General features: G+C 39.3%; 2 protein-coding genes across 6 annotated transcripts in view; one reads left to right on the forward strand and one right to left on the reverse strand.

The window, feature by feature from the left end:
- Nucleotides 1-7,662, reverse strand: part of RPAP3 (RNA polymerase II associated protein 3) — a 34,299-nt gene extending 26,637 nt beyond the window's left edge. For all 3 annotated transcript variants that reach the window (XR_014026805.1, XM_081330423.1, XM_081330424.1), the window contains exons 1-5: nucleotides 7,554-7,662; nucleotides 6,215-6,367; nucleotides 4,430-4,567; nucleotides 3,111-3,224; nucleotides 1,847-1,974 (exon numbers count right to left, since the gene is read on the reverse strand). Coding sequence is in view for 2 of the 3 variants with exons in the window: in XM_081330423.1 (XP_081186549.1) it covers nucleotides 1,847-1,974; nucleotides 3,111-3,224; nucleotides 4,430-4,567; nucleotides 6,215-6,367 (533 nt within the window). In the remaining variant the exon portion in view is untranslated. The remainder of the gene's footprint in view (nucleotides 1-1,846; nucleotides 1,975-3,110; nucleotides 3,225-4,429; nucleotides 4,568-6,214; nucleotides 6,368-7,553) is intronic.
- A 203-nt stretch (nucleotides 7,663-7,865) lies between these two features.
- ATP23 (ATP23 metallopeptidase and ATP synthase assembly factor homolog) overlaps nucleotides 7,866-27,623 on the forward strand; it is a 57,078-nt gene continuing 37,320 nt past the window's right edge. For 2 of the 3 annotated variants that reach the window (XR_014026882.1, XM_081330951.1), the window contains exon 1: nucleotides 7,866-8,307. Coding sequence is in view for 2 of the 3 variants with exons in the window: in XM_081330951.1 (XP_081187077.1) it covers nucleotides 8,115-8,307 (193 nt within the window). In the remaining variant the exon portion in view is untranslated. The remainder of the gene's footprint in view (nucleotides 8,308-27,623) is intronic. The other variant, XM_081330950.1, reaches the window with a different exon arrangement.

The following is a 27,623-nucleotide window of genomic DNA, read 5'->3' on the forward strand; positions in this document are numbered from 1 at the left end:
TGCTACATTTCTTTCAGTAGTTCAATAATTCTGCATTAAGATATCTTCCTCCATTTTTTCTGAACACCCAGGGCTGAGAAATCTCGTACAAAGTTATGTAGCAAGTTATCATAGGAGAGGATTTGGACGTGGGTGTTTTAGATCCATCATCTTAGCTAGACCCTAGCTAGATCCATCATATTATTTCTCAAAGCCATCAATGAAAAATTGGGAGAAAAGCTTAAAACAAATTTCTATTAACTTCATAAGCTATCAAGGCTGTTGAAAGTGTACTACTGCACATTGGAAGGACTGTGTAAAAAAAAATTCTCACATTGGCGGTCCAATTTTGGGAAGGAGAGCACCAGCCAACCACAGATAAGTTGCTGGTGCTTTGATTTAATTTGTAATCAATTCCTTTGTTTAAAATAAAATGTTACTAGGTAATTAAAGAGAAAACAGGATGTTTACATGAACCTCTAGACTAAATTCATAAGATATAATATCTTAAGTATGTCTAGGGAAAATACCCTATTAGGAAAGAAAAATTAAATATTAACCCTTTTTTCAGGTTCTCAAAATATTAATTTAGAATCAGGGACACTGTGGGGAAATAAAGGCTAGCTCTGGCCATATTCTTCACCTACTATGCAAATCTAAGGAAATTTGGTGAATTTCACATGGTCTGTGTTTATGGTTAACTATTTTAAACCTGATTAATACACAAATTGGAATCAGTGATATTTTAGGCAGACTGTAATGCTGTGACAAGTAAAGAAAGATGACCAGCAGTAAGATCAACTGACGTGGGAAGATCTCTGTGGCCCATGGGTAAACTGTGGCCCTCATAGTTCCCAATTTCTAATTTATTACCACTTTTCATTTCAATCATATGCTGATCATTACATAATCTGTGGAATCCTAGATGTTAAAGCCAGTTTGAAAAATCAGAAGTTACTTTATCAAACAGCGGTGTTAATTGTAGAAGTGACACTTACGACAATATTTCAGTATATAGGCAGTCATCAACTTACAACCACAATTGGGACCAGAATCCTGGTTGTAAGTCATTGTAGTTGTAAGTCAAGACACCACATGACCAGACCCAATGTTTTTGACCATTTTTATGGCAGCTGTTAAGCAAATCGTGTGGTCTCAAGTCGAATCCATTCTCCCAAATGGGCATCTTTTTGCCATTCAAAGACTCATCATAAGTCGAAGACTACGTTATACACTAAAGATGTAAAAGATCCGTTAACAAGCAAAATTAACACATTAGCAAAAGATCCTTGTTTTCCAAAACTTAATAGCATGGAAAGAAATAGAAGAAAACAAAGAAATTTGGTTCCCTTCTGTTATCTAGCACTATTCCAAGTAACGTCACAAAAGTAACTAAGAGTGAAGAATGGTTTCCTAGAGCAAACTCTCCAGATTTTGTCTGTTTGATAGAGAGGTTTTCTTGTCCAGAGCCCAAATTAAAGGCACAAAGCAAGCACAAATTGTTCAAACTCTATTCAGGCATCACTAAGGTGAAATTCGATGTGCAATAAAATGCATTAGGAATGAGGCAATTCTTCATAAAGCACACATATTTTTAAAAAATGTATTAGTTTTTCTTTTCTTTGCTTGTAGTACATTCTGTATTCTTCACATAGCTATTTTGCACTGCCCTCCAACAGAAAAAAATAGTCTTGCTTTTTGTTATAAAGAGTTAAAATGTTTAAATTTTTAAAAATTATAAGGTTAAAACTAGCAAGACAAAATTTCTGTGGTAAACGTATCCCAATAAAACATATGTGAAAATTCAGTATCCTCTGCAATTAATTATATTTGAAGTGAAATATGATGAAAGTCAACAAACTCTTACTTTTTCAGCCGAAAAAAGGCAGACGCCCTATTAGTAGGCAAAACTGGATTGTAAGGATCTGCATTCATTCCTTTTGTGTAGCAATCTATTGCAGCATCATAGTTTCCTTGTTTAAAATAAGTATTGCCCTATTAAAACAAATGTGATAAACAGTAAGATGAATATATTACAAACACTTACTCTCTTTTTCTCGTGTCTTTGAAACAATACTTGCCTATTTTTTTCAAACCAACAGAATGATTTTCAAGTGCTAGAGCTAGACAAATGAAAGAATACCACTCACTAAGGATGTTTGGTCTATTACTTTCTCACTGTAAGCTAACTCATGGGACTGTTTTAAAGATAAAATAAAAAGGACTAGATACAAAATTGGAAAAAGACAGAAGACCAATCTATTTCACAATCTATCATCTTCCAATTCTTACTTTTTTAAAAAACATTAAGATGCATAATAATGCATATTAGTTTTCATGCTTTATTCTAGCAGATAGATCAGATAGCAATGAAGACATATCAACCAGTTTTGATCATCACTTAGATAGATCCAAGAAGGAATATTTTTCAGAATTTCAAGTGTATAAATTTCAGGATCTACAAAACCCATGGTAGAAGAAAAACGAAAAGAAGACGTAGATATATAAGGATATTAAATCATGGTCACTACTGCATTGTAAAATATTCTAATTTTTTTTCCAAACAGTTCTTTAATTTGATTTAGAACACCACTTATTATAGACAATTTTGAAATCTTGTGAAAAAATCGTAAGAAGCTTAATGTAACCATAGACACAGGCAATCACGTTATATTATGAATAAAAAACTTACGAAAAACTAAAGAACAGCACGATGTATTTTTGATTTTACTAAAATCCAGACTTGGTTTCAAAATTCATATAACTGAACAGTATAAGAACTTGAAACTTGAGAACTAGTTTGGTGTAGTGGTTAAGGCATCAGGCTTAGAAAGCAAGAGGTTATGACTTCAAGTCCTAATTTAACCATGAAAGCCAGGTAGGTGATTTGGGGCCAGTCACTCTCTCTCAGCCCAACACACGTCACAGGGTTGTTGAAAAATAGGAGGAAGGTGTGTTGAGTATGCTTGCCACCTTGACTTATTTGTAAAAATAATAAAGGCATAATATAAAGAAAAAGTTCTTCTCAATTAGAGCTTCAGAATACAATTTTTTTATATAGGTTAATGTATCCTGTTCCTTAGGGAGCATTAGAAGAAAAAATGTGGGTCTATTAAAAAAATAAAAATAACCTTTTCTTTCTCAGCAAGAGCTTTTTCTGTATCAATGCGAATTCTATCTTCTTCGGAATCTGAAACTGAATCATGAGTGGTATCTTCCTTATCAAGTTCTTCAAGTATCTTATCCTGAAAAGACAAATTTAAATGTATGCAAATATAATGTAACAAGGAAGTAACATAAGTAAATATATGATACATAAAGAGAACTCTGCAGATATATAGTCTTTATAGTCGCTTGATAGTGAGAAGGGCGGCATATAAATTTAATAAAAATACTATATAGAAATAGTTGTATCAGTGGCAGAAAGATAGCCTTTCAATACTATTTCCAAGTATTCCATTAAACTCCCATCTAACGAAGGAAATAAATTTATAATTTTTAGAAAATAAGTATGATCTTCTCCTTTCTGTGTCTGGCATGTGTGTGTATATTATATTATATTATATTATTATATTACATTACAGTATAGTATAGTATAGTATAGTATATCACACCTCTCCTCCGTGAGCTGCACTGGCTTCCGGTTGCCTTCCGAGTGAAATTCAAGGTGCTAACAATGACATACAAAGCCCTACATGGCATGGGTCCGGATTACCTATGGGAGCACCTTCTGCCAACGTCAACACCCCTCCGTCCTGTGCGCTCCCACAGAGAGGGCCTCCTCAGGGTGCCACCGCTCAAAGAATGCCGGCTGGTGGCCCCCAGGGGGAGGGCATTCTCAGTGGGTGCGCCAACCCTCTGGAACTGCTTGCCTACCGAAATCCGGATGGCCCCCGACCTTCGCACCTTCCGGCGCGACTTAAAAACTTACCTGTTCCAGCAGTCCGGCCTGGCCTGATAGCTCTTGGGGTTTCATTTGTTTTTACTATTGTTTTTACTATTGTTCAACTGTATACCTACCTTGCTCTGTACACCGCCCCGAGTCCCTCGGGAGAAGGGCGGTATATAAAAACAAATAAATAAATAAATAAATATTATACTGTACTATATTATATTATACTATTATATTATATTATTATATTTTTATCATATTACTGTTATAATTATATAGTGTCTTTTCATGAAAGCATCAAGGTAATGTGCAACAGATATAAATAAAATCAATGCATGCGATACAATATTGTCAACTACACTTTTTATAAAATAAGCATTTTCTTTTTAAATTTTGGCTACCAGTTTTAGTGAAGCATTACAACATTTAAGACTTGGATCTTTAGTACTGTCACCAACATTATTTACAACATAAAAACTAGTATAGTTTTTTGTATAAATATCACAAAATCTTGCCTAGCATTTTGATAAACATATTTAATAAAAAATATTCTCCTACCACATCCAGCTTTGCCCAAGCCTCATAATCATAAGATTTTATCTTGTTTTTTTTGTTTTCCTCACTTGTTTGTTTTGAGACTGTTTTAACTTTGCTCTTCTTTTTTTTGTAAGCTTCATTCCGAATAGGGGGTAAATCCTAGTAACAGAAAATATAGCAGTATACTTTCACAAAACTTCTGACAATTAAGATATGACATCCATTTATAAAACAGTGTAAAATCAATGCTAGCTTTTTTTTCCTAGAAGGGTCCAAAACATTAGCCACTGGAAATTGGTTCTCTATGGGGAAAACCATAAAGAATTCCAAACATTTCAACAGAAAATCCCAAACTAATGATTTAATACAAAATGGTAGAACTAAAGGGCAATTCCACTTGCTTAAGTTGAACGTTGACAATTTGTCCTATCAGAAGAGGTTTGTTCCTCACATTTTTAACAATGACAGGTAGAAATACTCTAGACTAGCTGAAGGACTCATCTAAGTTGTGGAGACAAACTTTTGAATTTAAAAAAATCCTGTTCCACCCTCCCTAGTATTGTTTGATTTTCTTCACTGCAGAGACAGTGAGGAAGAATGGTAGCAATTTCTACAGCATTTTAAAAGGAATACATTTTTTATTTTATGATATTCTATTTAGATCTATATCAAGAAAGTCCATCTGTCCCTTACCCCCTAGTCTCTGGCACACAGGCAATATAACTGAAGCCTAGGTTAACTATATACATTTTTCCCTGAATGTAAGCCCCCCTTACCGAAAGTAAGCCCTAGCTTGATTTTTGGGGGTGGGCCTAATATAAGCCCCTTGAAAGCCCTAGTTTGGGGGTGAGGGCGGGAATGGGGGGTGAAGCTGCCCCATGCGCCCCACACCCACTTACATTACTGGTAGGACAGCCACAGCCAGGACTCCCATGCCTCGACACTTGTCAAGTCGTATGGCTTGTCATGCCAGTGCCACCACTTGCAGCAGGAGGTTGCACAGTGCTTCGGGCTGTTGCTCACGGCAAGAAGCTGAGCAGCTCCTCAGGCCATTTCCATCACTCGCGGCATGTCACATGGCACTTTGGGCCGTTTCTGCCACTCCCAGCAAGAAGCCGAGTGGCTCCTTGGGCCATTGCCGTTGCTCATGGCAGGATGCCATATGGCGCTTCGGGTCGTTTCCACCGCTCACAGCAAGAAGCCTAGCAGCTCTTCATGCCATTGCCTTTGCTCGCAGCAAGACACCGCATAGTGCTTCGGCTAAGCAGCGGGAACGGCCCAAAGTCCAAAGAGTCACTCAGTTTACCATGAGCAGCAGAAATGACCCGAAGTGCTGTATCACCTCCTGCCGCAAGCGGCAGCACTGGTGTGATGAGCCACACAGCTTGACAAGTGTCGGGGCATGGGAGCCCTGGTTGCAGCAGTCCTACCGGTAAGATAAGCGGGTGCAGGGAGCATGGAGCAGCTTCACCCTCCCTACCCATTAGAGTGGCAATGGCGCAATGCGCCACATGGCGTCCAGCCACACTTGGTGGCAAGCGGCTGCTGAAGAAGTCAAACAGCAGCACAACAGGTGTTGGGGTGTGGGAGGCCTGGCTGTGGTGGTCCTAAGGTAAGATATCCCCGCTTATCCCCCCCAAAATAAGACCCAGTGCCTCTTTTGGAGGCAAAAAATATAAGACCGGGTCTTATTTTTTGGAAAACACAGTAGGTGATTTATTTGTAATTCTATTTGAAATCAGATGATCTAGTTAACAAACTATATTTCAAGATGTCTTTATCCCATTATCAGATTACCAGTCTTACTTTTTTGGCAGTGTCACTCTGATGTCTTAAATCATGATCTTTTTCTTTAATATCCTTCTCCCATGATTCCAAATCTTTCACAAAATCCTGAAGTTCCTCAGCATTTTGTCGTATTTGCAACTGTAACTCAACTGCTTTATTTGGTGAACTCATCTGATGAAAAAATGCATTGGAAAACAGACAATTCTGTAAGAATCACAAATTTCAGATTAAAAAAGAAAAATAAACATCCTCTTTGGCATAGTATTATGCAAATCACATGTCCTTACTGTGGAAAAATCAGCTTACCAGTGATTATTACAATAATTTTTTTTTATTTTAATTCCATTTATATCCCGCCCTTCTCCGAAGACTCAGGGCGGCTTACAAGCTTAGCAGTAGCCTTCATTCTATGTATATGCCTGCTTATTAGGGCTTTCGCCCCCCCCAAGCGGCATTATTACAAAGTCAGCTTAATTGCCCCCAACAATCTGGGTCCTCATTTTACCTACCTCGGAAGGATGGAAGGCTGAGTCAACCTTGATAATACTTCAGGTGTAAAAATAACACAAGCAAACTGAAATCATCCAGGTTCAAAGGCTCTTTCAAGAATAGCTGCCCCATTGCATTTTCCCTTTGGATGAATTAAATCTGCTGTAAGAGAACACCTTAGCATCTTATGAAGAACCCTGGTACAGAAAGTCATGTCCTGCCAACCTAACTGGACATAGTCAAAGTTCTGCAATGTTTCTCTGACAACTGTCCTATCACAGCTAATCAAGTTTCCAGTTCATCTGAAAATAAATCAGCCCCCAAGCGGGAATCAAACTAGAAGCACAATGCTGCCCATGCAAGCATTTTTTTTAATTTATATGGAACAACTAACCCACTTTTTAACTTTTCACTCAAATGGGAAATAATTAGAACAAATCATGGGCACAACTTATTTTTATATACAAGTCAGATTGATATAAACATGCCTTATTTCTGTACATACTAGTTCATATTCTGTGGCCTCATAAAGCCCATCACTTTGGCGGGACTTTCCTTTTTAAAGGATAGGTTAAAAAAAAGAAAGATCTGTGTATGGTGGGCATAAAGGGGGAGAGGCGAAGCGGGGACGTAACCCTGATACATTACAGTATTCCCACGGTGCGTCCTGTGAATGCTGAACATCACCCTCCAAAAAGAATTTTTCCGACTGGGCCGGAAAGGCAAACAAGCCTCGCAGTTCCCGGTTTTTCATTAACACCCAAGAAAGAAGCCATTAACCCAACCTCAATGCGCTTTGCTTCACCATTCCCCCAGCTCTGCCCGGCAACAGTACCGGGACGGCCCCAACCTCTGCGAGTGCAAATACCTCTCAATCTTTTGTTGTTCCGAAGCCCGTCTCGCTTTCCTTTTCCACAACACCCAGAACGCCAAGCGAAAGGAGATGCGTCGCCAAGGTAGCCTCTCTAGAAGAAAAGACTTCCAACCTCTATGGTCTAAGTTAGGTAAAAAGAGAGAGTGAGAAAGAGCGTCCACACAGCTCCTCCCTCCCCTCCGCTGTCTCCGCATGCGCGTTCTGGTGCATGGCTATCGTGTGGCTTCCTTCTCTCTACGTAGAATGCGTATGACTTTCGCACTTTCACTACCCGGCTTCATATATATAAAAGCTGGAAAGTTGCCGAGGCAAGAGAATTATAATTTATTTGTCTATATATGATTTGGAAAAGAGGCATAAAGAAACAGCTCTATGGACCCCATCTCTCTTTAGCTTACTTACGATGAATCATCCCAAACAGGCAGCAGGAAACACGCGTCGCGTATCTCTATGATTTCAGCGGAAGATGTCCTTTGCTTGGGTTCGATGCAGTGGCCGGTGAGGCCATTTGAATAGAGATCTCTGTTTGCTCCGTCGCCTAAGCTCGTATGAACTATGACATCTGAGCAGACTTCGCAGCCGAAGAGTCGCGGCTCTGGCGAAGAACAAGAGGAGGACTTTGGTTACAGTCGGTTTCCCGATCGAACTCTTGGCCAGGGGAAGAAGCCCGCGTTGAAAGGAAAAATAATCTCCAGCTTGTTTGGTGCCCAGTATAGGTGCCAGTCGATGCTAAAGGTTGCTCTAGACAGTAAGTCCGCTCCCCCCCTCGGCTCTCTAGTCGTGAGAATGTATTTTTCTAGTGAGGAAAGATGATGTATCGCCTTCTTAAGAGAAATCTCTAGGCGTTAATATGCACCCCGTCAAACACATGATCTTTAACATTTTTCCTTAAAGTTTACTGGTAAGTTGTAATTCTAACCTTGAAAGTATATTGCCCCATCTTAAGTAACTCCAGTATAGTAACCAACCAAAATGCCATGAAACTATATAGTTATAGAAATATGTATACATTTACACACGCTTTCCCATTTAACAGAATTCTTCAAAAGGCAAAGCGGGGAAGAAAAAAATGAGAAAAGATGGAAAAATCTATAATTTTACAGCATGTATTTCAATCAAGAGATCTGCAGAGTTTCAAAATGTGTGAGATTTAAAAGCCCAAAATCTGATACTCACAACTCGAAGACAAGTCTGGTTAACAAAGGCAAAGATTTATTGAAAAGAAAATTGAAAATAATAAAGAAAATAAAGAAGAAAGAAAGTGTTTGCAAATGCGGCCTCTTAGACCCTTCCCAAGTTGGATTGGGTTCAAAGAGCGCGCTGAGCAAGTTTCAAAATAGGCATTTATACTTTCTTTTCTCAATATATGCCCCCCTAAGAAACTTAAGTTAGTCTTTGAAGTCATTTACATTTCTAAAAGATCTTTTTTGAACTTTTATATCCAAAAGACTTATTGTAACAACTTCGTTGCATCCGTCACTACACTATCTTGTTTTACTCACCACCTTGAGATGTTCCTATCCTTTTTAACATTTCAAAAGAACTTTGTTGATTACTATGTGTGAATTCTCTGTCTAAGCAGGAAATAGATAACCCCACATCTTAGTGTTACATTTTATACAATTTATAAAAGAATAACCTTTATTTATTTTCCTTTAAATGGAAGTTGAGAACTTAATGCAGAATTAGAATAGAATAAAATAACAGAGTTGGAAGGGACTTGGAGGTCTTCTAGTCCAACCCCCTGCTCAGGCCGGAAATCCTAAACCATTTCAGACAAATGGTTGTCCAATCTCTTCTTAAAAACTTGCAGTGTTGGAGCATTCACAATTTCTGGAGGCAGGTTATTCCACTGATTAATTGTTCTGTCAGAAAATTTCTCCTTAATTCTAGGTTGCTTCACTCTTTCATTAGTTTCCATCCATTGCTTCTTGTCCTGCCTTCAGGTGCTTTGGAGCAGGGGTCCTCAACCCTCAGTCCGTGCACTAGTACCAGGCCGCGGCATGCCAGCAACTAGTCTGCACAAACAAGCAAAGCCCCATCCATGGGATGCAGACAGTACACAACCTCCCCCCCCCTCCGGTCCATGGAAAAACATCTGTCCACAGAACTGGTCCCTGGTGCCTAAAAAGATTGAGGGCCTTGCTTTGGAGAATAGCTTGACTCCCTCTTCTTTGTGGCAACCCCTGAGATATTGGAACACTGCTGTCATGTCACCCCTTGTCCTTCTCTTCATCAAACATACCCAGTTCCAGCAGCCATTGTTTATGCTTTAGCCTCCAGTACCCTGATCATCTTTGTTGCTCTTCTCTGCACTCTTTCTAGAATCTCAAGATCTTTTTTACATTGTGGTGATCAAAACTGGATGAAGTATTCCAAGTGTGGCCTTACCAAGGCATTATAAAGTGGTATTAACACTTCACATGATGTTGATTCTATCCCTTTGTTAATGCAGCCCAGCACACTGGTGGCTCATGTTTAAGTGATTGTTCACTAGGACTCCAAGATCCCTCTCACAGTTACTACTATTGAGTGAGGTGCCACCTACACTGTATCTGTGCATCTGGTTTTTCTTGCCTAATTGTAGAACGTTACTTTTTTCACCATTGAATTTTATTTTGTTAGATAGCGCCCAACCTTCAAGTCTGCCAAGATCGTTCTGTATCTTAAGCCTGTCTTCTGGAGTGTTGCGTATTCCTGCCAGCTTGGTGTCATCTGCAGATTTGATGAGTTCCCCATCTATCACCTCATCCAAATCATTGATGAAGATATTGAAGAGTACTGGATCTAAAACAGATCCTTGGGCTACCCCACTGCATATTTTCCTCCATGTAGATGCAGTTACATTGAGGACTATATGTTGAGTATGGTTATGAATTCATCTGGTGGTGATGCTTCTAACCCACATCTTTCTAATCAAGTAGTAGGCTGTGGTCTACATTATCCAATGCCTTACTGAAGTCCAAGTAAATTATATCCACAGCATTCCTCTGGTCCACAAATTTTGTCACCTTGTCAAAGAATGCAATAAGATTTGACTTGCATGATCTCTTTTTGACAAACCCATGTTGGCTTTTGGTTATGACTTTGTTTGCCTCTAGGTGTTCACTGATTTGTTGCTTGATTATGTTTCCAGAATCTTCCTAGGTACTGAGGTCAGGCTGATAGGTCAGTAGTTTTCTGGATTTATTTTTTTTCCTTTTTTGAAGATGGTAGCTACATTAGCAATGCAGATGATAGACACCTTTGTCTTGTATGTTTTTTATAGTAACATTCTCTGTAAAATCTCCATTTGCAATTACTTTGGCTGTTTGTCTAAAATATATTTTTTTGATTATAATTTTTTCTCCAAAGTCCATCCAGTTTAATTGTTGTAACATAAATTGCCAATTTATGCTATCAAAGACTTTCTGTGCATCTAGTAAAATTAGTGCCGTTTGTTTCCCTGGATGCATTTCATAATGTTCCAGTGTATCTAAAATAATTCTTAAATTATTTTTTATTTGTCTCTCTGGTAAAAATCCATTTTGATCTGGATGGATAAATTCAATCAAAAATCTTTTCAGTCTGCTATTATTGAAGGAAAATCTTTATAATCCATGTTTAGTAGTGATATTACTCTGTAGTTTTTTATCTGAGTCAGATCTGAGTCTTATTTTGGAATTAAGGTAATATTAGCTTCTGTTCAGGTAGTTTGGCTTCTGATAGTACTTCATTACAGACTTCTTTCATTGGTAGGCTTAATGTGTCTTGTAGACATTTATAGAACTCTCCCAGTAGCCCATCTGGTCCTGGAGTCTTGTCATTTTTTTTTTGTCTCTTTATAGTCTCCATCACTTCCATCACTGTTATTTTTTCATTTAACATTTTTTAAATCTTCAGGTATTTTTTGGTAATTTGGCTTTTCCCATATATTGAATTATTTTTTATTTAGCAATTTCTTCTGTGTCATAATTTTTCATAAAATTCTTTAACTATTTTTTTATTGTTTCATTTTGAAATTGTAAACATCCTTTCCCATTTTGTAGTTTATTTATCAATTTCTTCTCCTTTTCTTTTTTCAATTTATAGGCTAACCATTTACCCGGTTTATTAGCATTTTCAAAAAGTTTTGTTTTGCCCTTTTAATTTGTTGGGCCATTTCTTCAGCTTCTATTAAGTTTAGTTTATGTTTTATTATCTCCACTTGCTTTTTAAAATTTTTCTTTTGTGGGTCTGCTTGTAATTCTAATTCCAGTTTTTTAAATTCTTCCTTTAACTTTGTTGTTGGGTTTTTTCTTTATTCTTTTTTGCCGTATAAGTTATAGCTAAGCCTCTGAAGTATACTTTGGCTGTATCACACACATTTGTAGGAATGTGTCTTCTTATTTTCCTTAAAAAAGAATTCCATTTCCTTTGCTGCTATTTGTATAAATTCTTTCTCTTTTAATAAAGCTTGATTCAATGACCATCTAATTTTTTTCCTTTATTCCTTTCCAAATCATCTTTATCAGATTGATCTGCCCATATATTGGTTTCTATCTCAATCTCATTCTTAGTTCAGAGGATGACCATATCATATCAATTCTGGACCATGATTTGTGCCTATTCGAATAGAATGTATGCTGGGATTTTTTTGGATTTTTTCCTTTTCACATATCCTATATATATATATATATATATATATATATACAGATTTCTTCTGCCATTTTGAGAAAAGTCTTAGGTAGTATATTTCTTCCTTTTTTCCCTATTTTGCTACTTTTATAGTCTAGCTTTCCATCTACAATTGCATTAAAATCTCCTAAGGAAATGTTTTGATATTCTGTTTCCATTATTTTTTTATGTAGTTTTTGGTAAAATTCTTCTTGTTTGTTATTTGGTGCATATATTGCTACCGTCAGTGTTTCCACCATTAATATTCTTTCTTCTTCATCCATTGTCTCTTTAATATATAAAATACTCTTCTTTTGTTATGCTAATGAGAAGTAAAGTGTCCCAATTTTGGGGCATTCCAAAAGTTTATAATGTTGTCTTTTTATATGTGTTTCTTGGAGGCAGACTATATCCATTTTTAGTTTTTGTAATCATAATTTTTTTTCCTTTTTGAGGGGGAGTTCAGTCCATTTAAATTTATTGACAGGATCCCGTTTTCTATCTCCATTTTCTTTACTTATATTCAGGGTGCATTTGATTTAAATCAAGTTGATTTAAATCAGGATTTAAATCACTAGTAAAAAAGGACAAGAAGCAACGGATGGAAACTGGTCAAGGAGAAAAGCAACCTAGAACTAAGGAGAAACTTCCTGACAGTTACAACAATTAACCAGTGAAACAACCTGCCTCCAGAAGCAGTGAATGCTCCAACACTGGAAGTTTTTAAGAAGAGACTGGACAGCCATTTGTCTGAAATGATATAGGGTTTCCTGCCTGAGCAGGGGGTTGGACTAGATGACCTCCAAGGTCCCTTCCAACTACTACTACTACTATTTCTTCTTCTTCTTCTTCTTCTTCTTCTTCTTCTTCTTCTTCTTCTTCTTCTTCTTCTTCTTCTTCTTCTTCTTCTTCTTCTTCTTCCTACTACTACTACTACTACTACTACTATTATTATTATTATTTTATTCATTAAACATAAACCTCAGTCAACTGAACATTCAAATTGACTGGCACTAATGGTTGACACGGGTTGCTGCCAGCATCCTAGGTATCAACCAGGTATCTCCTTAAAATGTAAGATGTACTGAGTAGCGCAGTTTTCTGTAGCTTTGCTGGAGTTATTGCAGGAAGCTGCAATTGATGTGTTACTATTATTAATCATCGCACAGTCAGCCAGATGTTCAGACTGGGTTTGGCATTTTTGTCTACCTATCGAGTCCTTACCAAGGGCCTGGGATAGGCAGATGTGGATGTTTGATGGTATTACAGATATCATCGCAGGATGGAAGCAGTTCCTAGTAAGGCCGCCTTTTGTAATTGACTAATGGCAAATTTGTCCATGCCAGTGGTGTTCAAGTGGTGCTCCAGTTGTTTTGGGATTGCACCCAAGGTGCCTATTACTGGTACTATCCTTGCTTTCCTTTGCCACAGTCTTTCTATTTCTGTTTGTAGGTCTTTGTATTTTGTTATCTTCTCCAGTTCTTTCTCGTCTATTCTGTCTCCAGGCACTGCTACGTCCACTATCCAGACTTTTTTGTCTTTCTTATCGACAATTGTTAAGTCCGGGGTGTTATGTTGCAGGTGCTTGTCTGTTTGAATTCTGAAGTCCCAGAGCAGTTTAACTTTATCATTTTCTATGACTTTCTCTATTTTATGATCCCACCAGTTCTTACTTACAGGCAAATGATATTTCTTGCAAATCTTCCAATGCACCATTGTTGCTATTTTGTCATGCCGCTGCTTGTAGTCAATCTGTGCGATCTTCTTGTGGCAGCGTACCAGGTGGTCCACTGTTTCTTCAGCTTCTTTGCATAGGTGGCACTTACTGTCTGTTGCTGTCTTCTTAATTTTGACTTTGTATGCATTTGTCCTTAAGGCTTGGTCTTGTGCAGCCAGAATTAGTCCCTCGGTCTCTTTCTGCAACTTTCCTGCTCTTAGCCATTGCCAGGTCTTGTTATTATCTGCTTTCCCAGCTTTTTTAAATGTACTGGCCATGTAGTGCTTTGTCTTCCCATGCCTCTATTCTGTTCTTCATTTGGTCTTTCTTGTAGGCCAGTTTGGTCTCTCCAGTAGTCAGTAAGACTTCCTGATATACTAATTTCAGTGCATCTTCATCATTGTCGCTTCAGATATTCTTCCAAAGCCATTTTTTCTTCTTCAACCATCTGATGTACTTGCAGCATTCCACATCCACCTATTTGCCTTGGTAGATAGAGTCTGTCAATGTTACTGTGTGGATGAAGGGCATGATTCATTGTCATTATTTTTCTGGTCTTCCTATCCATTGCTTTTAGTTCTGCTTGAGTCCAGTCCACTATTCCAGCTGTGTATCTAATGACTGGAATTGCCCAGGTGTTGATTGCCTTCACGGTATTTCCTCCATTGAGTTTGGACCTTAAGATCTTCACTCTCTTGATGTATTCACCTCTAATCTTTTTCTTGACTTCAGTGTGCTTGATGTTGTCAGCTTGAACTATACCCAAGTATTTGTAGTAATCTTCCTCATCCAGACTCTTAGTGTTATTTTCATGGGGCATCTTGATTCCTTCACTTTTCACTATTTTTCCTTGTTTGAGAGTAAGTGTGGCACATTTGTCCAAGCCAAACTCCACTGCAATATCTTGGCTATATATATGGACAGTGTTTAGCGATTCTATTTCGGATGATGTTTTCCCATATAGCTTCAGATCATTCATGTAAAGGAGGTGGGATAGTCTGGCAGAGTTTTGATGTTTGATAGCCATGTCCTGAGTTATTCAGTATTGTTGACAGAGGAAACAGTGTAATAACAAATAGTAGTGGTGATAATGAATCTCCTTGAAATATTCTTCTCTTGATATTAACCTCTCCTAGTCTTTCACCATTGACCTGCAACTGTGTCTTCCATTGTGCCATCGATCTTTGCAGAAATTTTCTACTGACTCCTGTTACTTCTAGGCACTTGATTATCCAGTCATGTGGCAGAGAGTCTGCCTTTTTGTTAGTCAATCCATGCTGCATTCAGGTTGGTTTCCTTTTCTTGCAGTTTTCCAAGATCATTTTGTCTATTAGTTGTTGATCTTTTGTTCCTCTGCTAGTGGGGCGGTTTCCTTTCTGCTCAGATGGAAAGAGATTGTTTTCAACTATATGCTGTTGTATTGCATCAGCTACCACACCAGTTAGCAATTTGAAAGTTGTTGGTAAGCAGGTAATTGGCTTTTAGTTGCCTGGTGTTGCCCCTTTTGCTGGATTTTTCATTATTAGGTTTTCCCAGTTGTTATATACTTTTCAATTTCTCCTCCTTGTAGTATATTGTTGAACTGCTTGGCAATGAGTGGGTATATAACAGTTACAGTCATGGCCGAAATTGTTGGCACCCCAGAAGTTTTTCCAGAAAATCAAGTATTTCTCACAGAAAAGTATTGCAGGAACACATGTTTTGCTATACACAGGTTTATTCCCTTTGTGTGTATTGGAACACAACAAAAAAGGAGGGGAAAAAATGCAAATTGGACATAATGTCAAGCAAAACTCCAAAAATGGGCTGGACAAAATTATTGGCACCCTTAACTTAATATTTGGTTGCACACCCTTTGGAAAAAATAACTGAAATCAGTCGCTTCCTATAACCATCAATAAACTTCTTACACCTCTCACCTGGAATTTTGGACCACTCTTCCTTTGCAAACTGCTCCAGGTCTCACTTATTGGAAGGGCACCTTTTCCCCACAGCAATTGTAAGATCTCTCCACAGGTGTTCAATGGGATTCAGATCTGGACTCATTGCTGGCTACTTCAGGACTCTCTAGCGCTTTCTTGCCATCCATTTCTGGGTGCTTTTTGTTTTTTTATTGAAAAGTTTTAAAATACATTTTAAAATACAAAAAGAAAAAAACAAAAAACAAAAAAAACCTCCCCTCCTCCCCCCCTTTCCCCAACCCCACCCTCCCCTCCCTTCCCCTTCCCCGACTTCCCAGAGCTGAATACAGGGTATAAAAATACAAACAAACAATCTGAAATATGCTAACAACAATAAAACATTAAAGTCTATCGCACTTTAACTCCGTCAAAATAATAACAAAATAACAACTAGCTAATCATACATCATATAACTCCACTACTTATTCAAATGCTAAATGAAACTTTTTAGTCCCATATTTGTTCTGGATATAATCAATCCATCTCCTCCATTCAACAATATATCTCTGTTGCGATTGGTCTTTCAAATACGCTGAGATCTTCGCCATTTCCGCCAAATTAGAAACTTTTAAAGTCCACTCTTCTATAGTCGGCAGTTCTTCTTTCTTCCAATATTGCGCTACTAAAAGTCTCACTGCCGTAATTAAATTCAACATCAACTTAATATCTATAACAGTAGTATCTGTAATAATACCCAATGGAAACAATTGCGGAGAGAACTTTATCCTTTTCTTGAATATCTTTTGCATACCGTATTTTCCGGCATATAAGACGACTGGGCGTATAAGACGACCCCCTACATTTCCTGTTAAATTATAGGGTTTGGGCTATACTCGCCGTATAAGACTACCCCTCTTCCAACGCACACCAAATAAAAATTAAAAAACATCAGAAAAAATGTGCAGGGATGGCGGGGGTGGTTCCCGTAGCGAGGGAGGCACATCCATGGGGAGACGGGTGAGGCCCGTGCAGCGTACTGCGAAGAGGGGCCTCGCTGAATGTCGTGCCCGTAGGCCGCGACAGACAGTAGGAAGGGAGCACGTTTGCTCCTGCCTAGGCACTGTCTGACCCGCGCCAACCGGAAGAATTGCTTGCCTGGTCACGGAGTGCGGAACAGCGGTACTTGGCACCCCTCTTGCCCGCAGACCATGCAGCGGCCCTCGCCGGCCGGCCTCGGCATGGCCGCCCCAAGCCCGGCTCTCTAGCGCGTCTTCCGGGCCCGCCTGGCCAACCGTCTCCTGGGCGGGGCTTGGCTCCAGATGCGGTGGCTGCTCCGTCTGCAAATGCTATCTCAAAGCTTGGCTGTGCAGGCTGCCGAAAGGCGAGGACTCAGAGTTCCCGCGGTGGTTGCGGCTTCTGGCGTGCTGTTTGCAGAGTCTGGCCTGGAAGAGCGAGTGGCTTTGCACCATTTGCATCAGATGGGGCTGAATCTGAATCAGGCTTGTGTCGGACACTTGGCAACTGGCATGTAAGTATTTTCCGGCGTATAAGACGAAAAATCTTGAAAATCTTCTCAAAAGTCAGGGGTCGTTTTATACGCTGGGTCGTCTTATACGCCGGAAAATACAGTACTTTTCTGTGAGAAATACTTGATTTTCTGGAAAAACCTCTAGGGTGCCAACAATTTCGGCCATGACTGTATAGTGCAACTCTACTTCCTGTTGGTCTGTTTCTTTTAAATAATTTAAATCCCTCTATCTGTATGTTCCATTTGTGGATTTCATCCCACCAAATTTCAGTAATGACAGTATAATCATATATAATAATAATAATAAAGTTGGAAGGGACCTTGGAGGTCATCTAGTCCAACCCCCTGCTCAGTCAGGAAACCCTATACCACTTCTGACAATGGCTGTCCAGTCTCTTGAGTCCCTCCTCTTTGTGGCAGCCCCTGAGATATTGGAACACTGCTATCATGTCCCCCCTCGTCCTTCTCTTCATTAAACTAGACATACCCAATTCCAGCAGCCGTTCCTTATATGTTTTAGTCTCCAGTCCCCTAATCATTTATTTATTTATTTATTTATTTATTTATTTTAATTCCATTTATATGTAAGCCGCCCTGAGTCTTCGGAGAAGGGCGGGATATAAATGGAATTAAAATAAATAAAATAAAATATATCCCGCCCTTCTCCGAAGACTCAGGGTGGCTTACAAGCTTAGCAGTAGCCTTCATTCCATGTATATGCCTGCTTATTAGGGCTTTCACACACACCCCCAAGCGGCATTATTACAAAGTCAGCTTAATTGCCCCCAACAATCTGGGTCCTCATTTTACCTACCTCGGAAGGATGGAAGGCTGAGTCAACCTTGAGCCTGGTGGGATGCGAACCTGCACTAATTGCAGGCAGCTGGTGTTACTTAAGGAGGCATCAGCCCACTGCTCCACCAAGGGTCATCTTTGTTGCTCTCATTTATGCCCTCATTTACTTGAATTTCTAATTCACCCTGTTTATTGCTCATACTCTGTGCATTGGTATATAGACATTTGAGTTGTTTTTGACTGACCCTGTGTTTACTTTCTACATAATCTGTGTGGTGCCTGAGTTCCCCTACTTCCTTGCCACCTGTTTCATTAGACTTGGTATGACACTCACTATTAAAAGCTTGATTTTGCTTGACACCAAGGTTGATAACAAACTTCTATGTTACATAAACTGATAACCCTATTAGTTTTAGATTACTGGGGACAGAAATGTTCTGTTATCAATTAACTCACTGTACCTGTTGTTTAGTTTAAATGTTTCTCCAGAAAATCTGTGAATTTAATGCCAAGTAACTCAGTCCCTTTCTTTTTTCTTTTTTCTTTTTTTTTTAAATTTTATTTTATTTTATTCAAATGCAAATAATACAAATATAACACATATAAATCTAAATAAAAACAATATAAAAATACAAATACTACAGTGTACCCACACCCCTGGAAACCATTTTTATTACCTATATTTCTTCTCATATAACAACTAACAGTATACAATATATTTCAATTGTGCCCTTATCCTCTCCAAAACAGCATATATTCTTGAGCAGGTTGCCTTTGTCTTCCACCAAGACTGTTTTTATAAAATCATGCCATATTTCATTACAATTATTTACTTTAATCATCCCTTTTTAAAATTTAATTTCTGTTAATGTATCATTTATTGCCATATTTCACTATACCACTCATTTCTTTGAATAACCCAATTCCGTCTCCAATATTTAACCATCACTAATCTAGCTGCCATTATCAAATTTACAATCAATTCCTTTTTTGCTTCATTTATATCTTGTTTTTCCACCAGTAACAGTAATGCAATCCTCGGTGACATATCTAAATTTACCTTCAAAAGTTCTCTAATTTCCCTAAACACCATGTCCCATATCTTTTGTGCACTATCACTATTGCACCACATATCTTTTTTTCACACCTCCAGCAAATATTTGTATATTTAACATCTATTTGATTTAATTTGCATGATGTTAGGTACCACCTCCATATCACACTTTATATCCATTTTCTTTAACTCTGACATATTCTTATATGCTCTTCTGTTACAAATATTTTTCCAATCTTTATCATTTATTTCTCCTAATTCTGTTTCCCAGATTAATTTTAAACCTTTTGCCTGATCTTCTAGTTCAGTTAATATTCTGTATATTTTCCCAATTCTTCCTTTACCTGTATATTCTTCATTTTCCTCACTTTATTTTACAATCATTTCAAATTTTGTTAACTATCTTTCACCTCGAATGTTTCTTCCATTTTTATTCATTTCTCTAATTGTATTAAATTCAACCAATTTAATTTCGTATGTGATAAAACATTCTTTAATTGTATTATATTCTTTATTTTGTTCTTCTAGTCTTCCCATTTATATATCTGATTTTTTTTAAATTTACTAATCCAATCTTTCAATTCAATCTTAGGGAATTTTTCCATTTCTACCACCCATGTTAAAGGAGAAATTCCTGGCATTAACCAATATCTCCATTTATTCCATAATTCTATCAATTTTTTTAAAAAGGGATTTTGAATTCATTAACAATTTTTTAATATCCTTTTTAAACCAATATGTTTCTATAGGATCGCCTATTTCCCTTAATTCCTTCAATTCTATATCGCTCCATAATAAATCTCTATTTGCTGCTATAATATCTGGGACCATCCTTAATTGATTAGCTACCCAATAATTTCTAACATTTGGACGACCCAGCCCACTCTTTTTTAATAGTTCATACCATAATTCTTTACTTACTCTTGTTCTCTTACCTCCATTACAATACACCTCCAGTAATCTCTGTATTTCCTTTAATTCCTGATTTGAAAACTTAATTGGGATCATCCAAAACAAAAAATTAATTTTTAGTAAAACTTTCATTTTTATTGCTGCAATTCTTCCAAACCATGATAATTTTACTTTTCCATATTTATCCATTTTATATTTTATATATTTCTTTAGCTTCTCATAATTTACCTTCTTTAATTTTTGAATATTTTTTGGGATGTCAATACCTAAATATTTGATACCATCTACTATTTTTAATTTATATTTTTCTTTCAATACATCCATTTCTTCTTTACTATGGTTATATAACATCATTTTTTATTTTCCCCAGTTTATTTGCAATTCACTATATTTCCCAAATATATTCAAATATGAATATACCCTCTCTATAGTAGCTATGGGATTTTGAAATGTTAGAATGTATCATCTGCAAATAAATTTATTTTAGTTTTCTTATATACACTAATTCCTTCAGTCAGTTGATCTTTCCTGATTGCATTTGCCAAAACCTCCATCATTAATGCAAATAGAACTGGGGATAAGGGGCAACCCTGTCTCATTCCCCGGCTTAAGGTTATTGTCTCTGTAACACCATCATCTATGACTATTCTCGCCTTATTCTCTAAGTATAGTTGATTTATCACCTTTCTAAATTTTTTTCCCCAAAGCCTAACTTCTCTAATATTTTCAACATAGACCATTCCACAAAATCAAAGGCCTTAAAAAACGTCTAATAAACCAGCCTTTAATTTTTGATTTTTTATGTAATAACCTAAATTTAATACCCTTCTTACTACATTTAATACCCTTCTTACTACATCTGACATTTGTCGGCCTCTTATAAATCCACACTGATCATTTTTAGTATAATTGTATACTAAAATGTATTCAATCTATTTGTCAATATTGCTGTAAAAATCTTCGCATCCTGATTAATAAGGGATATTGGTCTATCTTTATTAGGTTTTGTTATCAATACTATCAGAGATTGCTTCCAGGAACTTGGAATAATTTCCCCTTCCATTATTTTATAAACACATTAACCTTATCTTCAAGACCAATAATCCTTTAAATTTTTTATAATACTCTGCGCCTAGTCCATCTAACCCTGGTGCTTTACCTATTTTCAATTTATTAATAACTTCCAGTATCTCCTCCTCTTCTATTTGGGATTCCATTATTTCTTTATCATATTCTCCAATTTTACAGTTTAAATTCTTTTCTATATTCACATTTATTTCCTTTCCCTTATATAACTCTTCAAAAAAAACTTTTGAAATATCAATTTTTCTCTCATCATATTACATCTTTCTCCCTTTTTGTTCTTTATTACTCCAATCAGGCTTTTTGCCTTTTTAACTTGTGTGGCTGTAGCCAACATTCTAGAATTTTTATTACTATTTTCATAAAATTCCCTATTTAAATAAATTAGATTTCTTTCAACCTGTTCTCACTCAATATTTTGCAACTCTTTTCTTTTAGCTGATAATTTTAACATGATCCTATTCTCTCTACTTTCTATATATTTACTCTCTAGTTCTTCAATTTCCTTCTCCAACCTTTTTGTTTCTTGTTTTTTATATTATAAGAATATTTTATCCCTAAATCTCTCACCACTGCTTTCATAGATATTTCCGATGTTACAAATATATAATCTATTCTTGTAAATTTTTTGTCTAATAGAAAAATAAGTATAACTTTTGATTGCCATGTAATTCTCTCCAAACATCTTTTAATCTATTTCTATTAATAAATTTTCTTAAATCTGTATTATTATACTTTATTTCTGCTTTAGATGGATTAGATTTATCAACTCTTGTATCCATAGCCATATTATAATTACCTGCCATTATCACACAACCTTTTTTATTTCTTCTATTTCTTTATATAAAGGTAAAGGTTCCCCCGCACATGCGTGCTAGTCGTTTCCGACTCTAGGGGCCGGTGCTCATCTCCGTTTCAAAGCCGAAGAGCCAGCGCTTGTCCGAGGACGTCTCCGTGGTCATGTGGCCGGCATGACTAGCACGGAACGCTGTTACCTTCCCACCGTAGTGGTTCCTATTTTTCTACTTGCATTTTTACGTGCTTTCGAACTGCTAGGTGGGCAGAAGCTGGGACGAGTAACAGGCGCTCACTCTGTTACGCGGCACTCGGGATTCGACCCGCCAAACTGCCGACCTTCTGATCGACAAGCTCAACGTCCTAACCCACTGAGCCACCGCGTCCCTTATTTCTTTATATACCCTATTATAAAACTCTCTTTGATTTGTATTAGGTGCATACAAATTTGCTAAAGTGACCTCTTGTCCATAAATCAAGCCTTGAATTATAAAAGCCATCTTCCCATATGGCTTTTATCTTAAATTCACATATTTTAGCTACCCTCTTAAATTCACATATTTTAGCTACCCTCTTGCTTTTGATGTACCAAATGCCTTTTCAGATACATCAGCCCAATATAACCTAAGTTCATTCACCCCTTCTTTTGATGTGTTTCTTATAAAAATACAATATTTTCTCTTTAATTGATTTTTCAATTCTTGCTTGTTTATATTTTTCCCCCAAGTCATATACATTCCATGTAGCTACTGTCAATTCCTTATATTACATATTCCCTTTGGTCTCCATATGTGCTCTGACATAAATCTTACAAAACTAAAACTACAAAGTCAGCATATTGTCCCAAACCATAAATAACCTCTTAACCATCCATATATGTATATGTTGTCCCCCTTCCCTTCTTCAGGAGATCTTCCTCCTCTCTGCCGCTTTAGGCCTTCTGGGGAGGAAGAGGAGCCATCCCTGTACGAACTTTGGTTGCCCACTCCACCTCCCTTGACCATCTTTACCCTTAATTTCTACACCCAAACGTATATTATAAAATTACAAATACTTATATATTAACTCTATAACAAACTTGTAACTCCTGTTACTTCATCCAGCTTCCCTTTCTCCTGTAGATCTTTATTGATGATTCCGTGCTCCCTTAATTTCTCCATTGCCTCCTCTTTTGTTTCAACTCTGTAAAACCTTCCACCATAAGAAAATCTAAAAAAAAACAAACCAAAACCCCGGATATCCCAAGCTGTAGTTAACATTATTTTTCTTCAATATTTGACAAACTTGATGCATCTCTTTCCTCCATTGTAAAGTCTCATTGCATAAATCTGGAAAAACTTGTATCTGATGTCCCCCAAATATTATAGACATGTTTCACAATTTGCGCATCAATTGCTGTTTTTTTGCGTATGACCAGAATCGTACCACAATATCTCTCGGCAATTTTCTTCCCAACCTTTTTGGGCCAACTCTATGTATTGCATCAATATCACATCTTGTAAAGGGGACATCTGGGAGGATCGAGGTAGCCCAATCCAGTACTGCTTGAATCACATTTTTCTTCATTTTCTTCACTTTTCTCTATATGTATACACAAATTTGATCAGCGCTGACGATCACATATCTCAGTCAAATCCTTTTTCACCTGATGCATCATAATTGTCTGTCTTTTTAACACCTTATCATGTTCTCCCATCTGAGTCTTCACTTCTGTAATATTTTGCGTCATATCCTGACTTTGTTTCTCCAGATCTGTTATTCTTTCATATTATCCATTTTATCTTTTATTTGTTTGAAATCCTCCTTTATATTTGTCTTCATTTCTTTTATATTTATCTTCATTTCTTTTAACTCTTGTAGGAGAATATCAAGTTTATGTGGTTGAGTCAGTGACCTCTCAGGTAATTTTTTTCCTCACATCCATGTCTAAGGCTTTTTCCACTCGAATCAGACATAAATCTGAAGGTCTAAGGCACGGGTTAGCAACCTGTGGCTCTGGAGCTGCATGACTCTCAGCCATTTGTACAGAGACAGAGAGAGCCACTTGTGCTTCCCTTCTCTCTCTCTCTCTCTCTCTCTGTATATGTAACTCACCCTGTTCTACAAGAAGCTGACAAGCTTATTGGGTGGGGCTCCTGCTTTTGCTGTGTCTCCACAGGAAGCAGGGCAGGAGAGCCAGCCCAATAAGAATCTGTGTCAGCTTGTCCAGAACAGCGTGAAGCCAGTTTGCCAGGTGAGCAGAAGATCAGAGAGAGGGAGAGAGGGGGCGGGGGAGAGAGGGAGGGAGGGAGAGAAAAAGAGGGAGAGGGAGGGGGGAGAGAGAGAACTCATGCACAGCAGCCTCTATTTCTTTTTAATTAAACTCTTCAATCAAGTTTCCCCCCCCCTCGTGTGCGTGTGTGCATGTGAGTTTTGTGGCTCCCAGTGTTTTTTTTCCCTCTGGGAAATGGGTGCAAGTGGATCTTTTGAGTGTTTAAGATTGCTGACCCCTGGTCTAAGGCCTGCTTTGGGTCTTTGCCAAACTCTTTATGCAGTTGGGCTGCGTTTTGACATCCAACCACTAAAAAGAGCTCTTAACCTTCTAAGATTTTTTACACAGTCTATAGTCCATACACGTCAATTCCTCCCTTTGTCTTGTTTTTATCAACTTATCTCCGTGAAAGCAACATGATGGAAATAAAAAAATCCAAAGGCAGCAACTATTTTTATTACACCCGCCTTATCAAGGCTGTCTTAAAGGTGTTTAATATTTTCACTTTCTCCAGAACTCCATACTTCAGCTGGAAGGAGAGAGTAACAGGCCTTCACAATGTACACTTATAAATCAGCTATTATCTTTTCAGCTATACTCCTTTAAACTCTCTCCAAATTCTTTCTATCAGTCTTCAATAATAGGGGCCCTCCTCTCCCCATCAGCCTTCAAAAGCCTCCCATGTCTCTTAGGCAAACATCCAAATTTAAAGCTTCTCTGAGAGAATGTCCAAAACTGAATCAAAAAATCAAAACTTCAGGAGGAAAGCAAGGGAAGTAATTCACATTTCATAATCTCTTGAATTTCCATAGTCCTTAATTGGTTGTTATATTTCTTAATCAATTCTCTGCGATGGTCCGGAGGAGGTAGAAATTCAGCGTGTCGTCCATTCAAGCTAGCTCTGCCCCCCTCTTAGTCCTTCTTTGATGGATGCAAACCATTTCTTTTGTACAGTTGTTTTTCACTGGACCAGCTGCAAATATCATGACTAATATAATCAAAGCCCTCCTCTTTACACCACTCCTTTAGCCACACGTTGGACTCCACTATACGCTGGCCTTTTCCTTTTTGTTCCTTATATACTGGTAAAACCTCTGAAAAAGTGAGCCTATAGCTTATCTTATTAAGTTCCTGCCCCAAGCTCTAGAATAGGGTTTTTCAGCCGGTGGTACGCGTACCACTGGTGGTATGCGAGCACCTGGCTGGTGGTATGCAGCATCGCCTTCCTCCCCCCTTCCTCTCCCCCGCCTCCCCCCCATGCTCCGCTCCTTCCCAGCTCACTTGCTACCAGAAAGCATGTTGCTTGGCAGCGGCCTGCAAGAACTCTACAGAAGGCACGTGCAGGCGCAGAGCGAGGCCCTGCCCTCCCCAGGGACTTGTACAGCAACTGGATTGACTTCTGATCGGCACTTCTTCGGGGCACACTTGGCCGGGAAGGTGCATCGGAGTCCAAGGTACCTGTAAGGCAATCGGCCTGCTCCTGCCCCATTGCCTGCAAGCCGCGGGAGAGCCCCGCGTGAGCGCCTCGCTGGCCGCCAAACCCTGCCTTTCGAGCAGCAGCGGCTGTCAAGCCTCGGGCTCGACAATCAACTGAGGGGAGGGGGAATCCGTGCAGCATCCTGGCCTGCCAGCCACTCGTTGCTCCACCGATCAGCTGGGAGGCTGAGACTCCGGATTTGAGCCACCGACCAGAGGAGAACACCGCTGATCAGCTGGGAGGCTGGGACTCCGGATCCGACACCGCCAGCCAGCTGGAAGTCCTGGCAGGCGGCCCCGATGCCACCGAACAGCTGGGAACGTCGGCAACCTTCTCTCGGGGCTGCCAGTTTGCTGGGAGCCCAGGGCTTGACAGCCGCTCCTGCTCAAAAGCACCGGCACTCCCAGCTAACTGGTGGCCACGAGAGAAGGTTGCCGACGCTCCCTGCTGTTTGGCAGCATTGGGGCCGCCCGCCAGAACTTCCATTTGGCTGGTGGCATCAGATCTGGAGTCCGAGCGTCCCAGCTGATCAGCAGTGTTCTCTGGTCGGCAGCTCAAATCTGGAGTCTCAGCCAGGCAGGAGCCCAGGATCAGCATTTCTAAGCGTGACTTCTGAGTGCAGCTCAGCTGATCCCAGGCTGCTGCCTGGCTCATTTAGCAAGCAGCTTCTTTTCCGCAAGCAAGTGAGCTGGGCAGAAGCCTGGGATCAGCTGAGTCACGCTCAGAAGTCACGCTCAGAAATCGTGCTCAGAAACACTGATCCCGGGCTCCTGCCCGGCTCACTTGCTTGCACAAAATAAGCTGCTTGCTAAGTGAGCTGGGCAGGAGCCCGGGATCAGCGTTTCTGAGCTCGACTTCTGAGCACGACTCAGCTGATCCTGGGCTCCTGCCCAGCCCAATTAGCAAGCAGCCTCTTTTCCGCAAGCAAGTGAGCCAGGCAGGAGCCCAGGCAACACCGGTGCTTGTGGCTTTTCCACAGCACAGACCCGAGGGCTGCTTCGTTCCCACTCGGCCTCTCACAGGACCCGGGCTGCCTTCGCTGGTGGGAAACACAGCGCTTCTTTTTCTGCAGTGGTGGAGTGCAGGCGTAGCTTGGGAAAGACTGCGAACATGCCTTTGCAGCGGGTTTCCCCTTCTGTTATATATTGGAGGTTTGAAAGGCAAGCTGCTCCCAGGGCGTAAAAGTAGAATCCAAACAGTGAGAGTGACGCAGCTGTACGACTTTCTGCTTCAGGCTAAAACAGTCTCAAAGTTGGTTCCAGAGATTACTTCGCCTGAAGGAAGGGTGACTTGGTGGCGATGCGGGTTTGTTTCCTTTGGAGGAGGGAGAAAAGCGTCACTCTCTTCCTTCAGGTGGGTGCAAATGTAACTTAAGAACGGTAGCAATGCGGCCAGAAATAGGTATCTCTTGACAGCGCTGGGGAGAGCTATGGGAAGAACAATGTACATGGAGAGGATTGGGGAACCTGGCTCAAACGCTGGGCTCTGGTAGGGGAAAAATGACTGGGAGAAGTAGCGGGTTCGTAATGTATGTGCCTGAAAACAGGAAGTGAACCGGTGACATCCCCACCCTGCCTATGTGCGTGTGCAGAGGCTGAGGTGCATGCGCTCTCCTCTGCCTTTGTGCGTGCACAGGCAGGGCCATGATGTCAGTGGTTTTACTTTGCCTGGCCGCTCTGTGTGGATAAGAATGCACCACTACCTGCCAAAACCAGGCTGGGATCTGGGCAGCATAGCACAGGACAATGGGAGGGAGGGAGGGAGGGAGGGAGGGAAGGAAGGAAGGAAGGAAGGAAGGAAGGAAGGAAGGAAGGAAGAGGGAGAGAAGGAAAGGAAAGAAGGAAGGAAGGGACAATGGGAGAGAGGGAAGGCACCCATCCCAGTCCCACTCCCCTCCACCAGAGACCCACGGATCC

This window comes from Vipera berus, assembly GCF_964194415.1.
Source record: "Vipera berus genome assembly, chromosome: 6".
Taxonomy (NCBI): domain Eukaryota; kingdom Metazoa; phylum Chordata; class Lepidosauria; order Squamata; family Viperidae; genus Vipera; species Vipera berus.